This window comes from Cnephaeus nilssonii, assembly GCF_951640355.1.
Source record: "Cnephaeus nilssonii genome assembly, chromosome: 7".
In the NCBI taxonomy this organism is placed as follows: Eukaryota; Metazoa; Chordata; class Mammalia; order Chiroptera; family Vespertilionidae; genus Cnephaeus; species Cnephaeus nilssonii.
The window spans coordinates 22,156,142-22,174,827 of record NC_137078.1 but is presented as its reverse complement, the minus strand read 5'-3'; the positions used below and the strand labels follow the sequence as shown (position 1 = coordinate 22,174,827).

Below are 18,686 nucleotides of genomic sequence, written 5' to 3'. Positions count from 1 at the left end.
GGCCATCTAGTACTTATTTCAGCCTGTGTCTGTGCAAGAGGCCTGGCAGGAGTGGATCTGCAATTGAGCCCAGTCTCCACTGACTAAGTCAAGAGGAAAAAGTGTCTTTTTCTAATTTTTGGCCTCATTCTTTTGGCAATTTCTCTGTCCAGAGGGGAGGCATTAAAAAAAAAAAAAGGACTATATACTAGTATGTGCTCCTGCAGTCCTAATTCCATTGAGAAGGGTATATGATGCTTTCTTCAACTAGTCCCTTCATGCTGAGCATTTCGTCTGCTTTCATATTTCATCCATCAATACTTCCTGTTGAACATGTTTAGGCCTAAATTTCTTCCACATTTTAGATGTTGTTACTTGGTTTTGAGTTTTTGGTAGAAAAAAAGTCAATAGGCATGAACACCTTCATATCTCTTTATAAATATTACAAAATAGGTAGCTTTCTAAAATGACATTATCAATGTTCTCTGCCCCCTTCAGTATAAGTGCCCATTTCACAGCATCCTCCCCGAAACTGAAATCATTAATTTCTTGAGATTGCTTGTTTGGAGAAAACCAGTCACTCCTATAAAAAGCTTCCAACAAAATGTCAGATACTTTTATTTTCTCAACCATTCCCAGGATATGTAAAGTCCTACCTGGTTTCCAAGTGTGCTTACAGGAAAAAAAGTACACCTTCACAAATAAAACCTTGATGAGAACTTTGAGAACGTGTGAGTGAGGCTTGGAGCCCATTTATTCTACCTTGGCTAGTCAACATTAAACAGAGATTGGCTTACATTTGACTCATTGTCACTGTAATATAAATGAAAGTTTTAGAACAAGTTAAATACAATGGCAACATTTAAAGTGCAATGACTTGAAAAAGTCATCAAACAATAGATCAAATATTTTTATTAAAGAACAACTGGGGATCTAGTTGTCTGGGTAATTGAGAGAGAAATTAGACTAAGTGGCTATCAGTTCTGGCCAGACATTGAGGGCCTTCAGTTAAATCACCGTTTACCTACCCTCATCAAGACAAAATAAAGAATTCTCTATCCAGCAAACTGTTCCTTGCTTATTTGGTCAACTACCATGATAATATCTTTGGAAGCAAACAAAATACCAGAATTTATGTCACGTAGTTTATACATGTAAAGTCCAATTTTGTCCACTAAGGAAAGGATAACATAAAGGGAAGTGGTGAAAACAAAATAGTAATTCTAGGATGGGTCAGAGAGCAACACTTGACAGCTTGTGCCAAATTAGGGGACCATGCAAAGCACTCGATTGGGAACTGCAAAGTAGGAAGTCCTATTTTTGACTCTGCTGACCTCAGTGACTATTTCCTTGTTTTAAAAATGAGCATAGCCGGGCTGGCATGGCTCAATGGTTGAGCAGCTACCTATGAACCAGGAGGTCGCAGTTCAATTCCTGGTCGGTTGGGGCACATGCTGGGGTTGTGGGCTCCATCCCCAGTGGAGGGCAGCGGATCAATGATTCTCTCTCATCATTGATGTTTCGCTCTCTTCCACTCTGAAATCAATAAAAATATATTTTTTTAAATGAGCATAATTCTTTGCTACCTAAAGAGGCCTGTTATGGAAATTAATGAGTCTATAAAACGTTTTGATGTCTCTAGAAGCCCTTCCTAACGTACACACTAAGACCTTGTCTTCTAACTGCTCTCTTTGCAGCCGTGCCCGGCTTTTGTACTATACCTGTTACACCTTCCACCGCTATCCGTTCACGTTAGGGCCTCATAAAATTAATTAATATAATGCTCACTATTTTAAGTGGGAGCCTGCCTCCAGAAAAGGTTTCCACTCCCCTAATGGTAACGTTAAGGTGATAAATACTGTGAAGTAGGTTCGTACCCAGGGAGGCCCACGGGAACCTGTCCTGGGGAACCCGTGGGCACTCTCCTGACTGCTCACCTCGGGGACCTGATTGGGGGTCCCTGCTTGGGGGTCCCCGAGCCCGAGCGCTCTGGAGGCCCCAGCGGGGCTCGATTACTTTCGCCTGGGCGAGCCGCAGCCCTGCCGCTCCAGCGGGAACCCCACGGTGGGGAGGTGGGGCGACGACAACAAAAAGAAGTAAAGTAGGAGGAGATACCGCGGGGGGCGGGGGGGAGGGGGAGAGGGGAGGCGGCGAGCTCGGCGGAGGGGGCGGGGACCTCCCCCCCGGGACCCCGCGCCCCGTCCGCGAGCCGCCTGCGGGGGCCGGGGAGCGGGCTCCGCCGTTCGGGCCGCGCCCCCATCCCGCCGCCCGGGCCCCGCCGCCGGCGCTTCCCCGCCCCCCGCGCCGCTCGCGCTCGGTGCCGCCCCCTCGCCCAGCGCCGCCCGCGCGCAGCGTCTCGCGCCGGCCCGGCCCGCCCGCCGGGAAACAGCCGCGAGAGCAGCGGCCGCAGCGGCAGCCTCCGCGCCCTCCCGCCCGCGCTCCGTCTCGCCTCGCCTCGCCTCGCCCCGTCCCTCGCCCCGGCCCGCCCGCGCTCCGCCAACGTTCTCTCGGCCTCCCGGGCCCGCCGCCCACCCGGCTCCGACCCCCAACCGTCGCGCTCTCCCCGGGCGCGCGGCCCGCCGCCTGCTTCCGGGGCGGGCGGACAGGGCGCCTGGTGCCGGCGGCCGCAGCGACAGCGCCCCCGGGAAGCGGAGGAGGAAGGAGAGAAGAGGTGGAGGTGGCCGCGGGCTGAGTCGCGGCCGGGATGTCCGGGCAGCCGCCGCCACCGCCGCCGCAGCAACAGCAGCAGCTGCCGCCGCCACCGCCGGCGGCCGTGGCCCCGGTCTCCGGAGTCGTCCTGCCCGCGCCCCCGGCCGTCAGCGCCGGCTCCTCGCCCGCCGGCTCGCCCGGGGGCGGCGCGGGTGGCGGCGGCGGCTTGGGGGCCGCGGCGGCCGCCCTGCTCCTGCACCCGCCGCCGCCGCCGCCGCCGCCCCCGGCCACCGCGGCCCCGCCGCCCCCGCCGCCCCCGCCGCCCGCCTCGGCCTCCGCCGCCGCCAGCGCGCCGCCGGGTCTCGCTGCGGGCCCGGGCCCGGCCGGAGGCGCCCCAGCCCCGGGCCCGGCCCTGGCGGGCAGCAGCGCCGCGGCGCCCTTCCCGCACGGGGACTCGGCCCTGAACGAGCAGGAGAAGGAGCTGCAGCGGCGGCTGAAGCGCCTCTACCCGGCCGTGGACGAGCAGGAGACGCCGCTGCCGCGGTCCTGGAGCCCCAAGGACAAGTTCAGCTACATCGGCCTGTCGCAGAACAACCTGCGGGTGCACTACAAAGGTAGGGCGTGCGTCCTGCGGCGGGGCTGACCGGAGGGTCCCGCCGCCGCCCCTCGGCCCGCCCCCGCGCCCCCGCCCGCCCGCTCGCCTCCCTCCCTCCCGGGTCCGGGCGCCCTCGGCGGGTCTCGCCGCCGCGCCGCTGCTCCGAGGGCGGGATGGGGTCGTGGTGAGAGGTGCGAGGGCCCGGGGCCGGGGCCGGGAAGGTGAGTAACCTGCTCCTCGGCGTCGTGGAGCGGTCATCCTCGGCTCGGAGCGGGACGCCTTGAGGGAAGCCAGCCTGACCGGGCACAGCTCGCTTTCCGATTCCCCTTGGAGATAAATCTTGGGGCTTGGACGGAGGAATCCAGGGGCTCGGAGTTGGGTTACATTGTTCTCCAGGTGGCGTGGGTCGGGCGTTCTCTTCTTACCCGGGGGGGGGGGGGGGGGGAGACGGGCGCGATGCCGAGGTGTAATGTCTACGGGAGTGCAGGGGTGCAGAGGGGGAGGAGTAATCAGTGGAGGATCTTGTCGAAAATCAGGCCAGAGATTAGGGGGGACAAACGGAAAAGGGGCTCAAGTTTGCCATCCGTGTGTCTTCCTGAGGGCAACTGGGGAGGGTAAGAGAGGTGAGATCTCGGGAGTCCGCGTTTTCTTCCGGGAGCAGAAATCCACCGCTGCTGATTGGAAATGCCGGATATGTACGGGTTGTCATTAGGTGAAGTCTGGTTGAAAACAAGGATTTTTAAAAATGTTATTTAGTATTTTAAAGAAAATTGGCTTGGGTTTTAACACCTGCAGTTTTTTTTTTTAAAAGCCTTAGGCTTGTGCTTCTCTCCCTCTTCCCTCATCTGTGTCTGCTATATTAAAACAAAGCTTCATGCAGATCACTTTTATATAACGTAAGTTGCCATGGGAATTTTAAAATAGTAGCACAAATTAATAGCATGCATCAAGTTTACTTGTGTGTGTGTGGTGGGATGGGGTGGGATGGCGATGAGGAACAATCCAATATATTTGTCTGGAAACAAATCCAGTTTTTTAGGCCCCAAACCCGAATCTGGAGCTTTTACATTCAAAGCAGCCTCATTTTGATTGGCTACAAAGGGAGGGTTTTAATCAGGTCCTAGTGACATGGATAGAGAGGGAATAAACAATTGTGGTGGCTAAATAAAGTATACAGAACTGAAATTTAAGGAGAACCTTGACAAATAAGTTACTATTTAATCATAAAGGAGAATGGAGACAAATCTACCAAATGATTTGGCTGCATAGAACCACGTACAAAAATAGGCCTTGTTGAATATTTCTTCTTTTTATTAATAGACCCAGAGAAAAGCTTCCCATATGCTTCTTAATTTAAATGGCTGAAAATTTCAGAATATTGGACTTTTGTTTTTTCTTGAGTCTGGACATTTTGTTAATACCCTGTCAAGGCTATTGTTTAATTTTGTGTTTTAATTTGTGTGGACAGTGCTATGTTATGAGGTGTTTACTTCTGATCTGGCCGCTAGAAAGCTTTTTGTTAGACTTGACAAACTTTTAAAATGTATGGTTGATGGTTAATAATTAACTTACGAAAATCAGAAGCAGAAGATATGGAAGATTGAACAAAGAGTTCTAGCTTTCCTGAGTTCTGCAATCATTTGTGATTTTAGGCATGTTACAAAACAGGGCATCAGTTTCTTTCTCTGCCTGAGGAGGGAGTTGAGCTGATGGTTGGGAAGGAAATTTCCAGCTCTGAATTTCCATGATATCTAAGATTCATGATTACAGTTTATTTAGCACTGTAACATGGTTTGATTAGTTTTACTAACTCTTTTTACATAAAATTGATGATTTAGGTCAGAGAAAAGTACATGCTTGTGTGAAATTGGTTGGCGTTTGGAATATTTATGACACTGCTGTCTCAATTATTTTTCCTGTTGGCCTCTATTACTTTCTGTTGTGTAATACTAAGATTCACTTTCTGGAAACTTCACTCTTTTATAATCATAAACCATTATTTCCGGAAGAACAGATTTTGTTGTCATCCTTTTGCTCTCTTGTCCCTTTCTTCTATCTCCCCTTTGTCTCTCCCTTCCCCCTTGATGCAAACACAGTCTCTTTTTTCCCCTTCTACTGCCTCTTCCTCTTGTCTTGTTATTTTAATGTGTTGGGTGTTTTTCTTCCTGTTGTTTTTCTGTGTGCCTTCTGAGTGGATCACACCAAAAGTACTAGGCAACTCTGTCCCAGTAATAAGGGAAGGGAGAAAAGGGGAAGTGTAATAAGGTAGTGGGTAAGTAAAACTTTGAAGTCCCCAAATAAGCAGAGTTAATTTTATTTAACCTATTATTATGCTGCATTGTTTTTACCTAAGCATTTTGAGACTCATTTGACATAATATTTTTGCATATTACAGAATTTTAAAGGATTGATAATTATTTTCCAGAATGAGAATTATCCTTACCTTTTAAAAAAATATATATTTTTATTGATTTCAGAGAAGAAGAGAGGGAGAGAGAGATGGAAACATCAATGATGAGAGAGAACCATTAATCGTCTGCCTCCCCCTCCCCCCGCATGCCCTCTATTGGGGATCGTGCCTGCAATTCAGGCATGTGCCCTTGACCGGAATCGAACCTGGGACCCATTAGTCTGTAGGCTGACGCTCTATCCACTGAGTGAAACCAGATAGGGCTGTCCTTACCTTTGAAATAGAAATATCTTGGTTTCTTTTGCTCTGACCACATTCAGTTTTTAAGAGTTTATTCTTCTAGAAAGTTGGAATTACTGTTTTTGGTCGCAGTGTGTGGTTCCTTGAATGATCTGAAGGGATTAGTATTAAACAATGCCAGCCAAATAGACAAAGTTGTTTGGATTGCAGAGAAATAAGGTGTGTATTCTGTATGTTAAAAATTAAAAAAAAAAATAACACAACAAAACCTTTTGCTTAGCAGTCTCACACCAACTCTTGAAATACTCAGGCATGTTTCTTTCCTTTTTACAGTTGTCAGCTTTGAATAAATACAAATATGACAAGTTTAGACTTAAATTATTATGATAACTATTCCAAGTTAAAGCATTTTCATGAATTTGACAATGGATTTGATTACCAGAAATGTTTTCAGTTACAGATTTCATTTTTATATGTGTGAGGTTATCACTCTTGGGATATTTTATAAAGCATTTTGATAGAAGTAGATTTAGACAAGGTGGTGGAATTCTCATTTTAGATCTGAGAAAGTGGGAGCACTTAGAGGTTAGATTTTTGCCAGTCACAGTTAAGCCAGGATTGAAAACTAATTTTCACAGATTCTAAATGTAGCTCTTTCCACTATACCGAATTGCCTATTTCAATTTGTATGAGATTTTTTAAGTATCTCAAGTAAATTCATTGATCACATTTAGAACTTTTTGAAGAATAGTTGACATTAAAACTATTTCTGCAGAAAAGTGTTACCTGGATCACACTAATGCCATAGAAAAGTCCAGACACCTTGATTATGCTAATTTAGGGCAGCTTAGAAGATAAGTGTAAGTTGGGAATGGTAGGAAGCAATGAAATAGTGGATTGCATTTTTATTTTAAAGCATTATTAACAGTATCTAACCAAATAGGTTGAGCTTTTGGTATGCCTAATTCCCCTCCCCCTCAATATCAACTGCCATTAGACCTAAGTTTAATTGCTTATCTGATTTCTTTCACTTCTTAAGGTTGAACAAATATCTCAATAAATATTTGCTTGCCTGCCAATACAAATGTCCTATAAGAATTATGGGGGTGATATAAAATTGCTCCTCAAAAGTCAAGGAATTTAAAAACAAAACTGAGCATTTCCCAGGGGTCCCTTTGCCAAATTTTTGGGAAATTTAGCTTTAAAAATACCTGTTGACAATTGAAAGAATCAAGTGAGTTTAATAATCATATTTGCAGTAAAATAGACAATAGTAATGATAATTCATTGAGCAGTTGCTGTTTAGCAGATACCTTGCTAGACAATCTATAATAATTAAAGGGTAATAGGCTAATTAGACTGGATGTCATTCTGGACGTCCTTCCTGATGAAGCTGGGGCCCGGGGGAAGCCAGCCCTGGTCCCGGGTGCCTGCGGGCAGCCCGAGCGAAGCCAGCCAGGGTCCCGGGTGTCTGTGGGTGGCCCAGGGGAAGCCAGCCCGGGTCCCAGGTGCCTGTGGGCGGCGGGAAGAGGGAAGCTGGTGCCGGCAGCCGAAGGAAGGAAGGCCTACTCTTGCTCGAATTCTCGTGCATCGGGCCTTTAGTCCATATATATAAAACCCTACGCAACCGGTCGACTGCTTGACCAGTTGCTATGACGCGCACTGACCACCAGGGGGCAGAGGCTCAATACAGGAGCTGCCCCCTGGTGGTCAGTGCACTCCCACAGTGGGAGCGACGCTCAGCTGACCAATGGGCGCCAGATGCTGGGCTCACGGCTGGCAAGTGCAGCTGCGCTGGAGCGAGCCTCTCCTGCCTTCATGGCAGCGCTACCAAGCGGCGGCAGAGGCAGGTTCTGTGGGGCTGGGATAAGCGGGTGCAGCGCCTGACCCCAGCTTGGGCTTCTCCCCGGCCGCCTGCCACTTTGCACACTACTACATCCCCTGGGGGATGTTGGACTGCCAGTTTTGGCCTGATCTGCGGGGATCGGGCTCAAACCGGCAGTTTGACATCCCCCAAGGGGTTCTGGATTGTGAGAGGGCGCAGGCCAGGCTGAGGGACCCCACTGGTGCACGAATCTGTGCACTGGGCCTCTAGTTTGTGTATATGCCTTGATCTCTATTTACTTATTCTTTCATTTATTCAGCAACCTTTTAGTGAATGTTTGTTTACATTGTGCAAGGTTCTGGGCACTCAAAGGTGCATGCAATACTGTCTTTTTATTCAAAAAGTTCCAAGTACATGATGTAGTAAAGGAAGTGTTATAAAGAGCACACTTTGGAGGGCAGGAGAAGCTCTACTCAGGCTGACATTGGAAGGGATGAAGTTGGTGTCAGGGACAGCTTTTAGAGGAGATGAGGCTAGTGGTCAGTCTTAAAAGATAAGTAGTCTACAGGGGAAGAGGAGGGGCTAGTATTACAACTAAAAAGGCAGAGAGAATTCTTGTATATGTTTGGAACTACAAGCAGTTTTGGGTGATTGAAATTTAAGTGTGCAACAAGGAGCAGCTGGAAAAAGATTGTGAGAGGCCTTATAGAATATCTTATTGAGCTTAGATCTTATTCTGTAGGAGGTGAATCATCAAAGGATTTTAAATAGGAAGTGGCTGGTTCATATTTTCATTTTTGTCAGATTATACAATAATTGGAAGATAGATTCAACGGATACAATATTGGATATAACAAACCCATTTAGGAGACCATTGCAGCAGACCACATAAGAAATAAGTATCTGAACTTGATCAGTGGTAGGGGTGGAGAAAAGCAAACATAGTTGTAATGTTTTAAAGTAACACTGACAGGATATGATGGGATGATGGAGAGAGAAAGTTGATGGCTGGGTTTCTGACTCTTAGGTTCTTGCAAGGAACCATGAATCAAATAATGATTGTAAGAAGTATCTATAATAATAAAAGGGTAATATGCTAATTAGACCGGACATCATTCCGGACGTCCTTCCTGACAAAGCTGGGGCTGGAGGGAAGCCAGCCGGATCCCTGGTGCCTGTGGGCAGCCTGGGGGAAGCCAGCTGGGGTCCCGGGTGCCTGTGGGCAGCCTGGGGAAAGCCAGCCTGGGTCCTGGGTGCCTGCGGGCGGCCCAGTGGAAGCCAGCTCAGGTCCCGGGTGCCTGCTGGTGGCCAGAGGAGAGAAGCCGGTGCCGGCAGCCAGGGAAGGAAGGCCTACTCCTGCATGAATTTTCATGCATCGGGCCTCTAGTTACAATATATTTGAAGATAAGTAAAAATGGGAACCTTATGCCCTAACCGGTTTGGCTCAGTGGATAGAGCGTCGGCCTGCGGACTCAAGGGTCACAGGTTCAATTCTGGTTAAGGCAGTGGTTCTCAACCTTTCTAATGCCGCGACCCTTTAATACAGTTCCTCATGTTGTGGTGACCCCCAACCATAAAATTATTTTCGTTGCTACTTGATAACTAATTTTGCTACTGTTAATGAATCGTAATGTAAATATCTGTGTTTTCCGATGGTCTTAGGCTCTACAGCAGTGGTTCTCAACCTGTCCCACAGGTTGAGAACCGCTAGCAGGGTCGACGACTTCATGGAAACCAGAAAAAGCCAAAGAAGCAAGCCTTACACAAAGAACAGGTCTTCTGGGGTTAAGGTGGCTCCAGTAATCACAACAGCTGGAGTTCATGGTTTTTTACTTTATTCTCCTGCTAAAGTGACTGAGCTGCAGTCACTAGTTTCTGGTTTTCTTACTTCTCTTTTTTTCCTCTTGACTTATTCTTTCCTTCCTATTTCAAATTCCTGAGAGACTTACCAAGTTGGCCTTGCTAATTGTCATCATTCTTAATTGGGCAGAGCTTTTCCTTATATGCAAGTGGTGTGAATTGGTGACTTTCATGTCAGGTGCTGACCTGTGTTGAATCAGCTGTAGGGGAGTGAGGGTAGTAATCCTCTCTAATAAAATGGTAATATGCAAATTAACCATCACTCTGCTACATAAGCCACATCCACCAGCCAAGCCACGCCCACCAACCAATCAGGGCGAGTATGCAAATTAACCCCATCCAAGATGGCTACAGCCACAGAGAGCAAGGTTTCCCAGGTAACAGAGCAAGCCAAGCTTTCCATAGCCGTTGCAGGCCTAAGCCTCCACTCAAGCTACAAAGTTTCAATTATAGAAGGTAAACAAATTCAAACAAATGGCGGCAGAATGGAGCTTGAGAGAGCAGGCCAGGGTTGCCGGCGGCAACAGGGGAAGCAAAGCTTTCCGTACACCGTGGCCGGGCTCATCCGCTTAAGGCAACAAAGTTTCAATTGTAGAAGGTGAATTAACTGCCACAGAAATGGCTGCCACCCCGGAGGGAGCAGCAGGCTTGGCTCCGCTCAAGGCTACAAAGTTTCAATTGTAGAAGGAAAATAAATTCCAGGTACCCGGGCCTCCGATTGGGTTGCCAGGGGGCGTGGCCGGCCTGCAAACCACCACAGGCCCCTCGCTCAGGCCGCCCGACGCCCCAAGGGAACCCCCACCCTGATCTGGGACACCCTTCAGGGCAAACCAGCTGGCCCCCACCCCTGTACCAGGCCTCTATCCTATCTAATAAAAGAGTAATATACAGATTGATCATCACTGCAACACACAATATAGCTGCCCCCATGTGGTCAAAGATCCTGCCCCCATGTGGACACAAGATGGCCACCACAAGATGGCCAGCAGGAGAGGGCAGTTGGGAGGCACCCGGCCTGCAAGGGAGGGCAGTTGTGAGGGACCAGGCCTGCAAGGGAGGGCAGTTGAGAGGGACCAGGCTTGCAAGGGAGGGCAGTTGGAGGTGATCAACCCTGCAGGAGAGGGTAGTTAGGGGTGACCAGGCTGGCAGAGGAGGGAAGTTGGGGGCAAACAGGCTGGCAGGGGAGCAGTTAAGCATCAACCAGGCTGGCAGTGGAGTGGTTAGGGGGTGATCAGGCTGGCAGGCAGAAGCAGTTAGGGGCAATCAGGAAGGCAGGTAGGCAAACAGTTGGGAGCCAGCAGTCCTGGATTGTGAGAGGGATGTCCGACTGCCCGTTTAGGCCCGATCCCACCAGGATCGGGCCTAAACGGGCAGTCGGACATCCCTCCAGGAGTCCCAGATTGGAGAGGGTACAGGCTGGGCTGAGGGACAACCCCCCGCTGTGCACGAATTTCGTGCACCGGGTTTCTAGTGATATATAAAACATCCTCCTGGCACAAGGATGGTCTGGACCAGGGGTCCTCAAACTGCGGCCCGCGGGCCACATGCGGGCCGCCGAGGACATTTATCCGGCCCGCCGGGTGTTTTTGCCACTGCTGCCTGTCCTTAACAGCCGACCTAGCAGTATGCATAGGAATTTGTTCATAGTTGTTTTTTTAAACTATAGTCCGGCCCTCCAACGGTCTGAGGGACAGTGAACTGGCCCCCTGTTTAAAAAGTTTGAGGACCCCTGGTCTGGACTCTACTTCTTTCAGTAGGGAAGTGTGTGAGGCAGATTGGCAGGGACCATTATTGCCTGGAGCTTGGGAGAGATCTAGGTCAAAACAGATTTGGGAGTCACCTCGTGGTAGTTGGAACTCTGGGAGTGTATGAGAGAGTAAGTGAAGTGAGAAGAGCAGTAGGCCAAAGATGGAACCCTGAACAACACGAACATGAAAAGACTGGATGGATCCCAAGAAGGAATAGTTAAGAGGGACCTGGAAAGAGGAGTGTGGTGTCACAGAAGCTGAGCAAAGGAGTATCAGAAATGAAGTGCTCTTTAGTGTCAAATGCAACAGATAGGTTTAGTGAAATAGGCACAGAAAAATTTCCACTGAATTTGGAAATTAGATCATTGTGATCTCAGGGAGAACAGTTTGAATTGAGTGATGGGGGCAAAAATCAGAATAAACAGAAGGGACCAAGCAGAGAGAAAGTGAATATAGATTACTCTTGAGAAATATAGATGAGGAAAGGGGTTAGGGAGTGCCTGAAGGAGGATTGAGGTTAAATCAGGTTTTTGTTTTTGTTTTAATGACTGGCTAATAGTGGAGTTACATTGTACCTGGCAGTTAGCTTCTAATGTCAGCATGTAAAATGAAAATCCACATAATCCAAAATTATCCCTAAAATCCCCTTTAGAAAGTACTGTTAGAGACTACTGTATCATTTCTAAGTAAGTTGCGTTTTAGTTTGTCTGTGTAGATAAAACTGAAGTGACATAAGTTAGATAAGAGTAAGATGTCAGTCCAAGGTATGGCATCCCAATAAATGTATACAAAATTTAACACATTTTAACAAATAATTAGTAACTGTACCGGTTTTTATTACATTAAAAAAATTTTTTTAAAAGTTCATTATGCTCACCACCAACCTTTAGTGCATTATTGACAGTGATTTATACCACAGGAGCATATACAGGGTGGGGCAAAAGTAGGTTTATAGTAGTGAGTCTGCAAAACAGAGTTTATTCTTGTATTATTATTTATTAGTTAACGTATTAGAAAACTCTTATAAACCTACTTTTGCCCCACCATGCATTTTATGAAAAGTGTATACATTTTTTGAGACTGTGTTCTTATAGATTGAGAAGGAAAGTAAGGAGAGAAAGGATAAAAATATAACTTGGAAGGCTGTAGGCAAGAGGGAGGAAAGTAGTTCAGGAGCACAGGATGGTTAGTCTTGAAGAGGAGTGCATGCTATTCACTCTGATAATAGTGGAAGAGGTGAAGAATGTTATGGATACAGACCAATTTGTAATAGCAAAGTAGAGGATAGAACCCATGACCATATATCATGGTGAAGTCCCTTTTAAGTCCTGTTTTATGATAAAAGTAGGCAAGGTAGTGTGCTCACTGAGTTTGAGTAGAGGGCTTAAAGTGAAAGGTGAAAATGTGGGCTAGATATGAAAGGGAATAGGGAACAAACTAAAGATTTCTGAGTGTGTTGTTGATAGCAGTGGGAGAGCCCAGCTGACTTCCTAAGAGTGGGTCTTTGCAAGATTGTTGGACTTTATTCAGAGGCCAAATGCTCAGTGCAGGAGTTAGGGAAGGGAGATTATAGTATTGATCTAAGGCTGTGGTTTTTTTGCTGGTTGGGTGTGATGGAAGGATAGGCATCTGAGGAAAATCAAGGCTATTTGGGAGCTTTTAAGTGATTACCATGTAAGCCCATCCTGGGGGAGGAAAAATGAAGATAAAAACAAACCAAGAAAGGGTCCAGGGAATTGGAATTCCTTTGATGTTGGAAAGTATAGAAGTGAAGTCTTTAGAAATGGAAGATGATAGGATGGTGTGTCCTAGGGGAAAGTATAGGCATTTCTGCTGTAATGCCAAAAATGTGTTACTGGAGAAAACCCCATGTTTTCCACAAAATTGCACTCTAAAAGTAGCAGGGCTTATGAGAAAAAGAGGGCTGTGCAGACCACTTAAAACCTGTGGAACTTTGTAACCAGAGACTACAAAAATAATAGTCCTAATAAAATACAAGCCCAGTTAAATTTCCACTGGCATTTGTGCCCAATATCACACTGGCTGCTGATCCTTCATATCCTTAAGCCTCAGGGTTTGGGCTTCCTTCTTAGAGATGTGAGCACTCAACAGCTCTAATCAAAAATAAAAATCTGATTCGGGATTTAGTTTTTTTCATCCCCCATTTTTTAAAACAGGAAATACATACCTTTAGCTATTAGAATGGCTAAAATCCAAAGAAGACCTGACAGTGCTAATTGTTGGTGAGGATGCAGAGCAACAGGAACTCTGAGACATTGCTGGTGGGAATGCCAAGTGATATTACCACTTTGGAAGATGGTTTGGCAGTTTCTAACAAAGCTAAACATAGTTTTACCATATGATCCATCAGTTCAGCTCCTTGCTATTTACCCAACTGATTTGAAAACTTATGCCCACACAAACACCTGCACATGAATGTTCATAGAAGGTTTTCTCATAATTGCCCAAAACAAGCAACGAAGATGCTTTTCTGTAGGTGAATGGATAAACGGTGGTATATCCATACAATAAAATACTATCTATACTAATAAAAGGGTAGTATGCAAATTGGTTGGGACGCCCTCACACAACGACTGAACAGCAGGCTGCGTGGGGCGACTAGGCCGGCAGGGTGGGCAGTGAGGGGTGACCAGGCTGGCAGAGGGGGGGCAGTTGGGGGCAACCAGGTAGGCGGTGGGGGGGAGTTGGGGGCGGCCAGGCCGACAGCAGGGGGCAGTTAGAGGAGATCAGGCCAGCAGGCAGAGGCGGTTAGGGGTGATCAAGCTGGCAGGGGGGCAGTTAGGGGTGACTAGGCAGGGAGGCAGAGGCCATTATGGGTGATCAGGCAGGTGAACAGTTAGGAGCCAGTGGTCCCGGATTGTGAGAGGGATGTCCGACTGCCAGTTTAGGCTCAATCCCCGGGATCGGGCCTAAACCGGCAGTCGGACATCCCCCGAGGAGTCCTGGATTGGAGAGGTTGTATGATGGGCTGAGGGGACCCCCACCCCCTGTGAACGAATTTTGTGCACTGGGCCTCTAGTTCAGTGATAAAAAGAAATGAGCTACCCATCCATGCAAAGACACATGGATCTTAAGTGCATATTGCTGACTGAAAGAAGCCGGACTGAAAAGATTACATACTGTGTGATTTCAATTATATGACATTCTGGAAAAGACAAAACCATAGACGTAGTAAAAAGATGACTAGTTGATAGGGGCTTTGAAGGAAGAAAGAGAGGGTGGGAATAGCAAAGTACAGGGGATTTTTTAGATCAGTTAAAGTATTCTGTGTGATAGGTAATTGTGGATACCTGACACTGTATTTATTTATCAAACTCATAGAATTTTACAGCATGAAAAATGAACCTTAATGGATGCAAATTAAAAAATCATTTAGAAGAAGGGGGGAAAATCCCAGGATAGAATGCAGAATGTGATCACATAATCTTTTACAAACGTATGAAACAGCCTGGAGAAGGGGAGGGGAAAGGTACTGACCTAAATAACTTAGGAAATCAGTGGAGTCTGTAAAACTAAAGGTAAAAGAAACTAGGTGAGCCCTAGCTGGTTTGGCTCAGTGGATAGAGCATTGGCCTGCGGACTAAAGGGTCCCAGGTTTGATTCCAGTCAAGGCCACATGCCCGGGTTGCGGGCACGATCTCCAGTAGGGGATGTGCAGAAGGCAGCCAATCAGTGATTCATTCTCATCATTGATGTTTCTCTCTCTCTCCCCCCGCTTCCTCTCTGAAATCAATAAAAATACATTTAAAAAAAAAAAAAAACCCCAAAAACTAGGTGTGCACTGAACTCTTGATAAAGTCATATTCCTCGGGGATATGAGTTAACAATTCTGTTACTGCTATATACTTATTCTAGAATTGAACAAGTAAATCAAGGATGGCAGATGATGGGAGCTAGGTTTCTTACCATTGGAGTTGAATTTTATGGATAAAAAGCAGAGCGGGGAGGAGTGATCCATGTGATGATTAGAGTTGGAGATATCACCATGAACTCATGTTTAGTTTAATATTGACATAAATGATAACATGGAAATACAGATATGTGTATATGCAGGGGTTTAGTATACAAACACATATTTTCTTGCTCTTGTCAACAAGGGCACCTGAAAGTAATAATCCCATATAATAAAAGCCTAATATGCTAAGTGACCGACCGTTCAACCAGTCTCTATGATGCACACTGACCACAAGGGGGCAGATACTCTGACCGGTAGGTTAGCTTGCTGCTGGGTCCAGCTGATTGGGACTGGGCAAGATGGGCCTAACATGCCCTGGAGCCCTTCCACACGGTCCCTCCCCAGCCTCTAAAATATTTCTTCTAATTAATTTCCTTTCTGTGTGCACAAATCAGTCCACCGGGCCTTTAGTACTTCCATAACAACTAGCACACTAATACCTAGAGCTGGGTTCTAATGCCATTTGCCAGGGCTCCTTGGAGAACCCTCATTCTAGGAGAGGGGCAGGAACTATATTAGCATCTTGTGGTGCCAGAGAGTAATAAACAAGTAAGGACACATCATGGAAGTATGTCAGAGTGCCAGAGGAGCCAACTGAAAAACACTCCCAATAGCCTAAGGGGGAGCAGTTTGAGCAACAAAATAAAGTAGTATGAAATTATAACCCAAAGCATAAAGTAAATATGCCTGAGATGTTTGAGTCCATACAGATATAACCAAAGAGGAAATATCGTAGCACCTTTTGATCTGCACTGCACTTGGATTTTCCCCAGATGGTTTCATATAGTGGCAAGTGTAAGTAGTTCCTGAAGCCACTAAGCATTGGACATTATAGGAATGCACTTCTGTAGGAATCCCAGTCTTCATTGACCTAGGGCAGTGATTGGCAAACTCATTAGTCAACAGAGCCAAATGAACAGTACAACGATTGAAATTTCTTTTGAGAGCCGAAAACCGACTTCTGCGCATGGGCCACGAAGTTTCAACCGCACTGTACATGTACGCCCGCACATGGTATTTTGTGGAAGAGCCACACTCAAGGGGCCAAAGAGCCGCATGTGTCTCGCGGGCCGTGGTTTGTCGACCACTGACCTAGGGCCTTTTGTACATGCTAAACTTTTCTCTTTCATTCATTAATGTACTGGGGAAAGCTGTGTTATGAACTAGATGACTTTTTCTTATGCTGACATCATTCCCACATTTATCAAGTGCATATCAGCTAATTTGTATTCAAGAAATGTGTTTTGTAGCAGAACAGACTTTATGAAAATTTAATATTTCCGAGTTGGAATTATTTGAGGAGATCATTGTGGCTCCAGGAGGAATGATTGAAGTTAGGGTGGATGTCAGTAGGAATTAAAATGCAAAAAATGTTCAGGAATTAAAATTCAAAAATGTAAAATAATCGCATATAACTGTTAAGTATGTTAATGTATGGGAAAGATATGTGTTACTATGAGGGGCATATAAAAAGGAAATTAGAACAAGTCAGAGAGGTTAGAGAAAGAGTAATTGAGGAAGTACAGTTTGAGCTAAGATCTGAAGGAAGAATAGGACCTACCCAGGCTGAGAAGGAAGGGGGGGAGAGCTTTCTAGTTAGAGGGAATTGCTTGTGGCAAAGACTGGCCTGGTGAATGTAGCTGGAGCAGAAAGGAGATAGAAAATGCAGGGGGAAGGGGAGCTCGAACAAGGCTTTCTGGAAGTTTATCTTTTTCCTAGGTTTAACAGGAGGCTCTTAAGAAGGAATTTTAATTGTATTGAGGGATAGTGGTACAAGGAAGGCAAATTTATATTTTCAGAAAGACACTTGGTAGCATGTTGGCGAATGGAGGGGGGTAGGATGGACTTTATTCAGACCCTTTCCATTTCAACGAAACTAGTCAACAGATTTAATAGAAAGAACTAACTTTACTAGCCTTAGAGTTTTGAAGCAGTAAATATATTTTTTGCTTGAACCATATAGAAAATGCTCAGTAGTGAAGACTTTGTGTTTTTAAAAGTTTACACTTTGGCAGTGTAAGGTTGTATTTTGGTCACCACAGAATTTTAGGTAATAAAATTCCTGCTGATGAACATTATTAGAAGTAGGCCCTTCAGTCTGATAATAGTAGTCTCACCTAAGAAATAGTATGAATCCTTTTTTTTTAAATTGAATTTAGCCTTAGCCAGTTTGGCTCAGTGGTTACAGCGCCGGCCTGTGGACTGAAGGGTCACAGGTTTGATTCCAGCCAAGGGCACATGTCCAGGTTGCGGGCTTGATCCCCAGTGTGGGGCATGCAGGAGGCAGCCAATCAATGATTCTCTCTGATCATTGATGTTTCTCTCTCTCTCTCCCCTTCTCCCTTCCTCTCTGAAATCAATAAAAATGTATTATTTTTAAAATTGAATTTATTGGGGTGACATTGGTTAATAAAATTACATAGGTTCAGGTGTACAATTCTACAATACATCTGTTACTATATTGTGTGTTTAGCATCCCATGTCAAGTCTCCTTCCATCACCATTTATCCTCCTTTTACCCTCTTCTGCCTGCCCCATCCTCTTTCCCTCTGCTGATCACCATGCTATTGTCTATGAGGTGGTGGTTTTTGTTGTTGTTGTTTTTGCCTAATCCCTTCACCTTTTTCACCCAGCCTCCCAACATGAATCCTTTTAATCTTACATCTAAACTTTTCCTAAATATTTAAATATTTACAGAATTTTTCTATAATGTCTTAATAGAGCATAATGAAGATTTATGATCGTGTAGTTTTTTACAGTTATTTTTGCATAATGGAAAAAAATGTAGGGGATTTTAATTCATACATGGATTTAATATGAGTCTACTAATTTGGGACAAGGTTATATAATCTCTAAGAATTTTTTCATTTTAAAAAATGAGGTTAAATAATACCTATTTCACAGATGTTGGATGAGAAAAAGCTATAGAAAAGCACATAATGCTTTGAGAGATTGTTTACCCTAAATATTTTCTATCTCTTTTTCCAAAGAAGTAGCAAGGATAGGAGATGGGAATACATGTGAAGTGATCCCAGAATGCTCATTTGTAACTAAATCCTTCCTATGGGTTCAGAGCTGCACTGGATCAGGCTTCTTGAATTTAAATCCCAGCACAAATCCTGGTTTGGAATTCTCACACAGCAGTTTAACCTTGAGCACGTTTCTTTATTTTCCCTTAGTTTCCTCATCCTATATAATAAAAGGCTAATACGCAAATAGACCAAATGGCGGAACGACCGGTCGCTATGATGCGCACTGACCACCAGGGGCAGATGCTCAATGCAGGAGCTGCCCCCTGGTGGTCAGTGTGCTCCCACAGGGGGAGCGCCACTTAGCCAGAAGCAAGGCTCATGGCTGGCGAGCACAGTGGTGGTGGCGGGAGCCTCTCCTGCCTCCATGGCAGT

The 18,686-nt window shown here is 46.0% G+C and overlaps 1 protein-coding gene across 1 annotated transcript in view; it reads left to right on the top strand.

Annotated features, from left to right (window-relative positions):
• The first annotated feature begins 2,276 nt into the window (after window positions 1-2,276).
• Window positions 2,277-18,686, top strand: part of RANBP9 (RAN binding protein 9) — a 100,276-nt gene continuing 83,866 nt past the window's right edge. Inside the window, exon 1 of the mRNA XM_079776259.1 lies at window positions 2,277-3,242. Coding sequence (XP_079632385.1) covers window positions 2,684-3,242 — 559 coding nt within the window. The 5' untranslated portion in view covers window positions 2,277-2,683. The remainder of the gene's footprint in view (window positions 3,243-18,686) is intronic.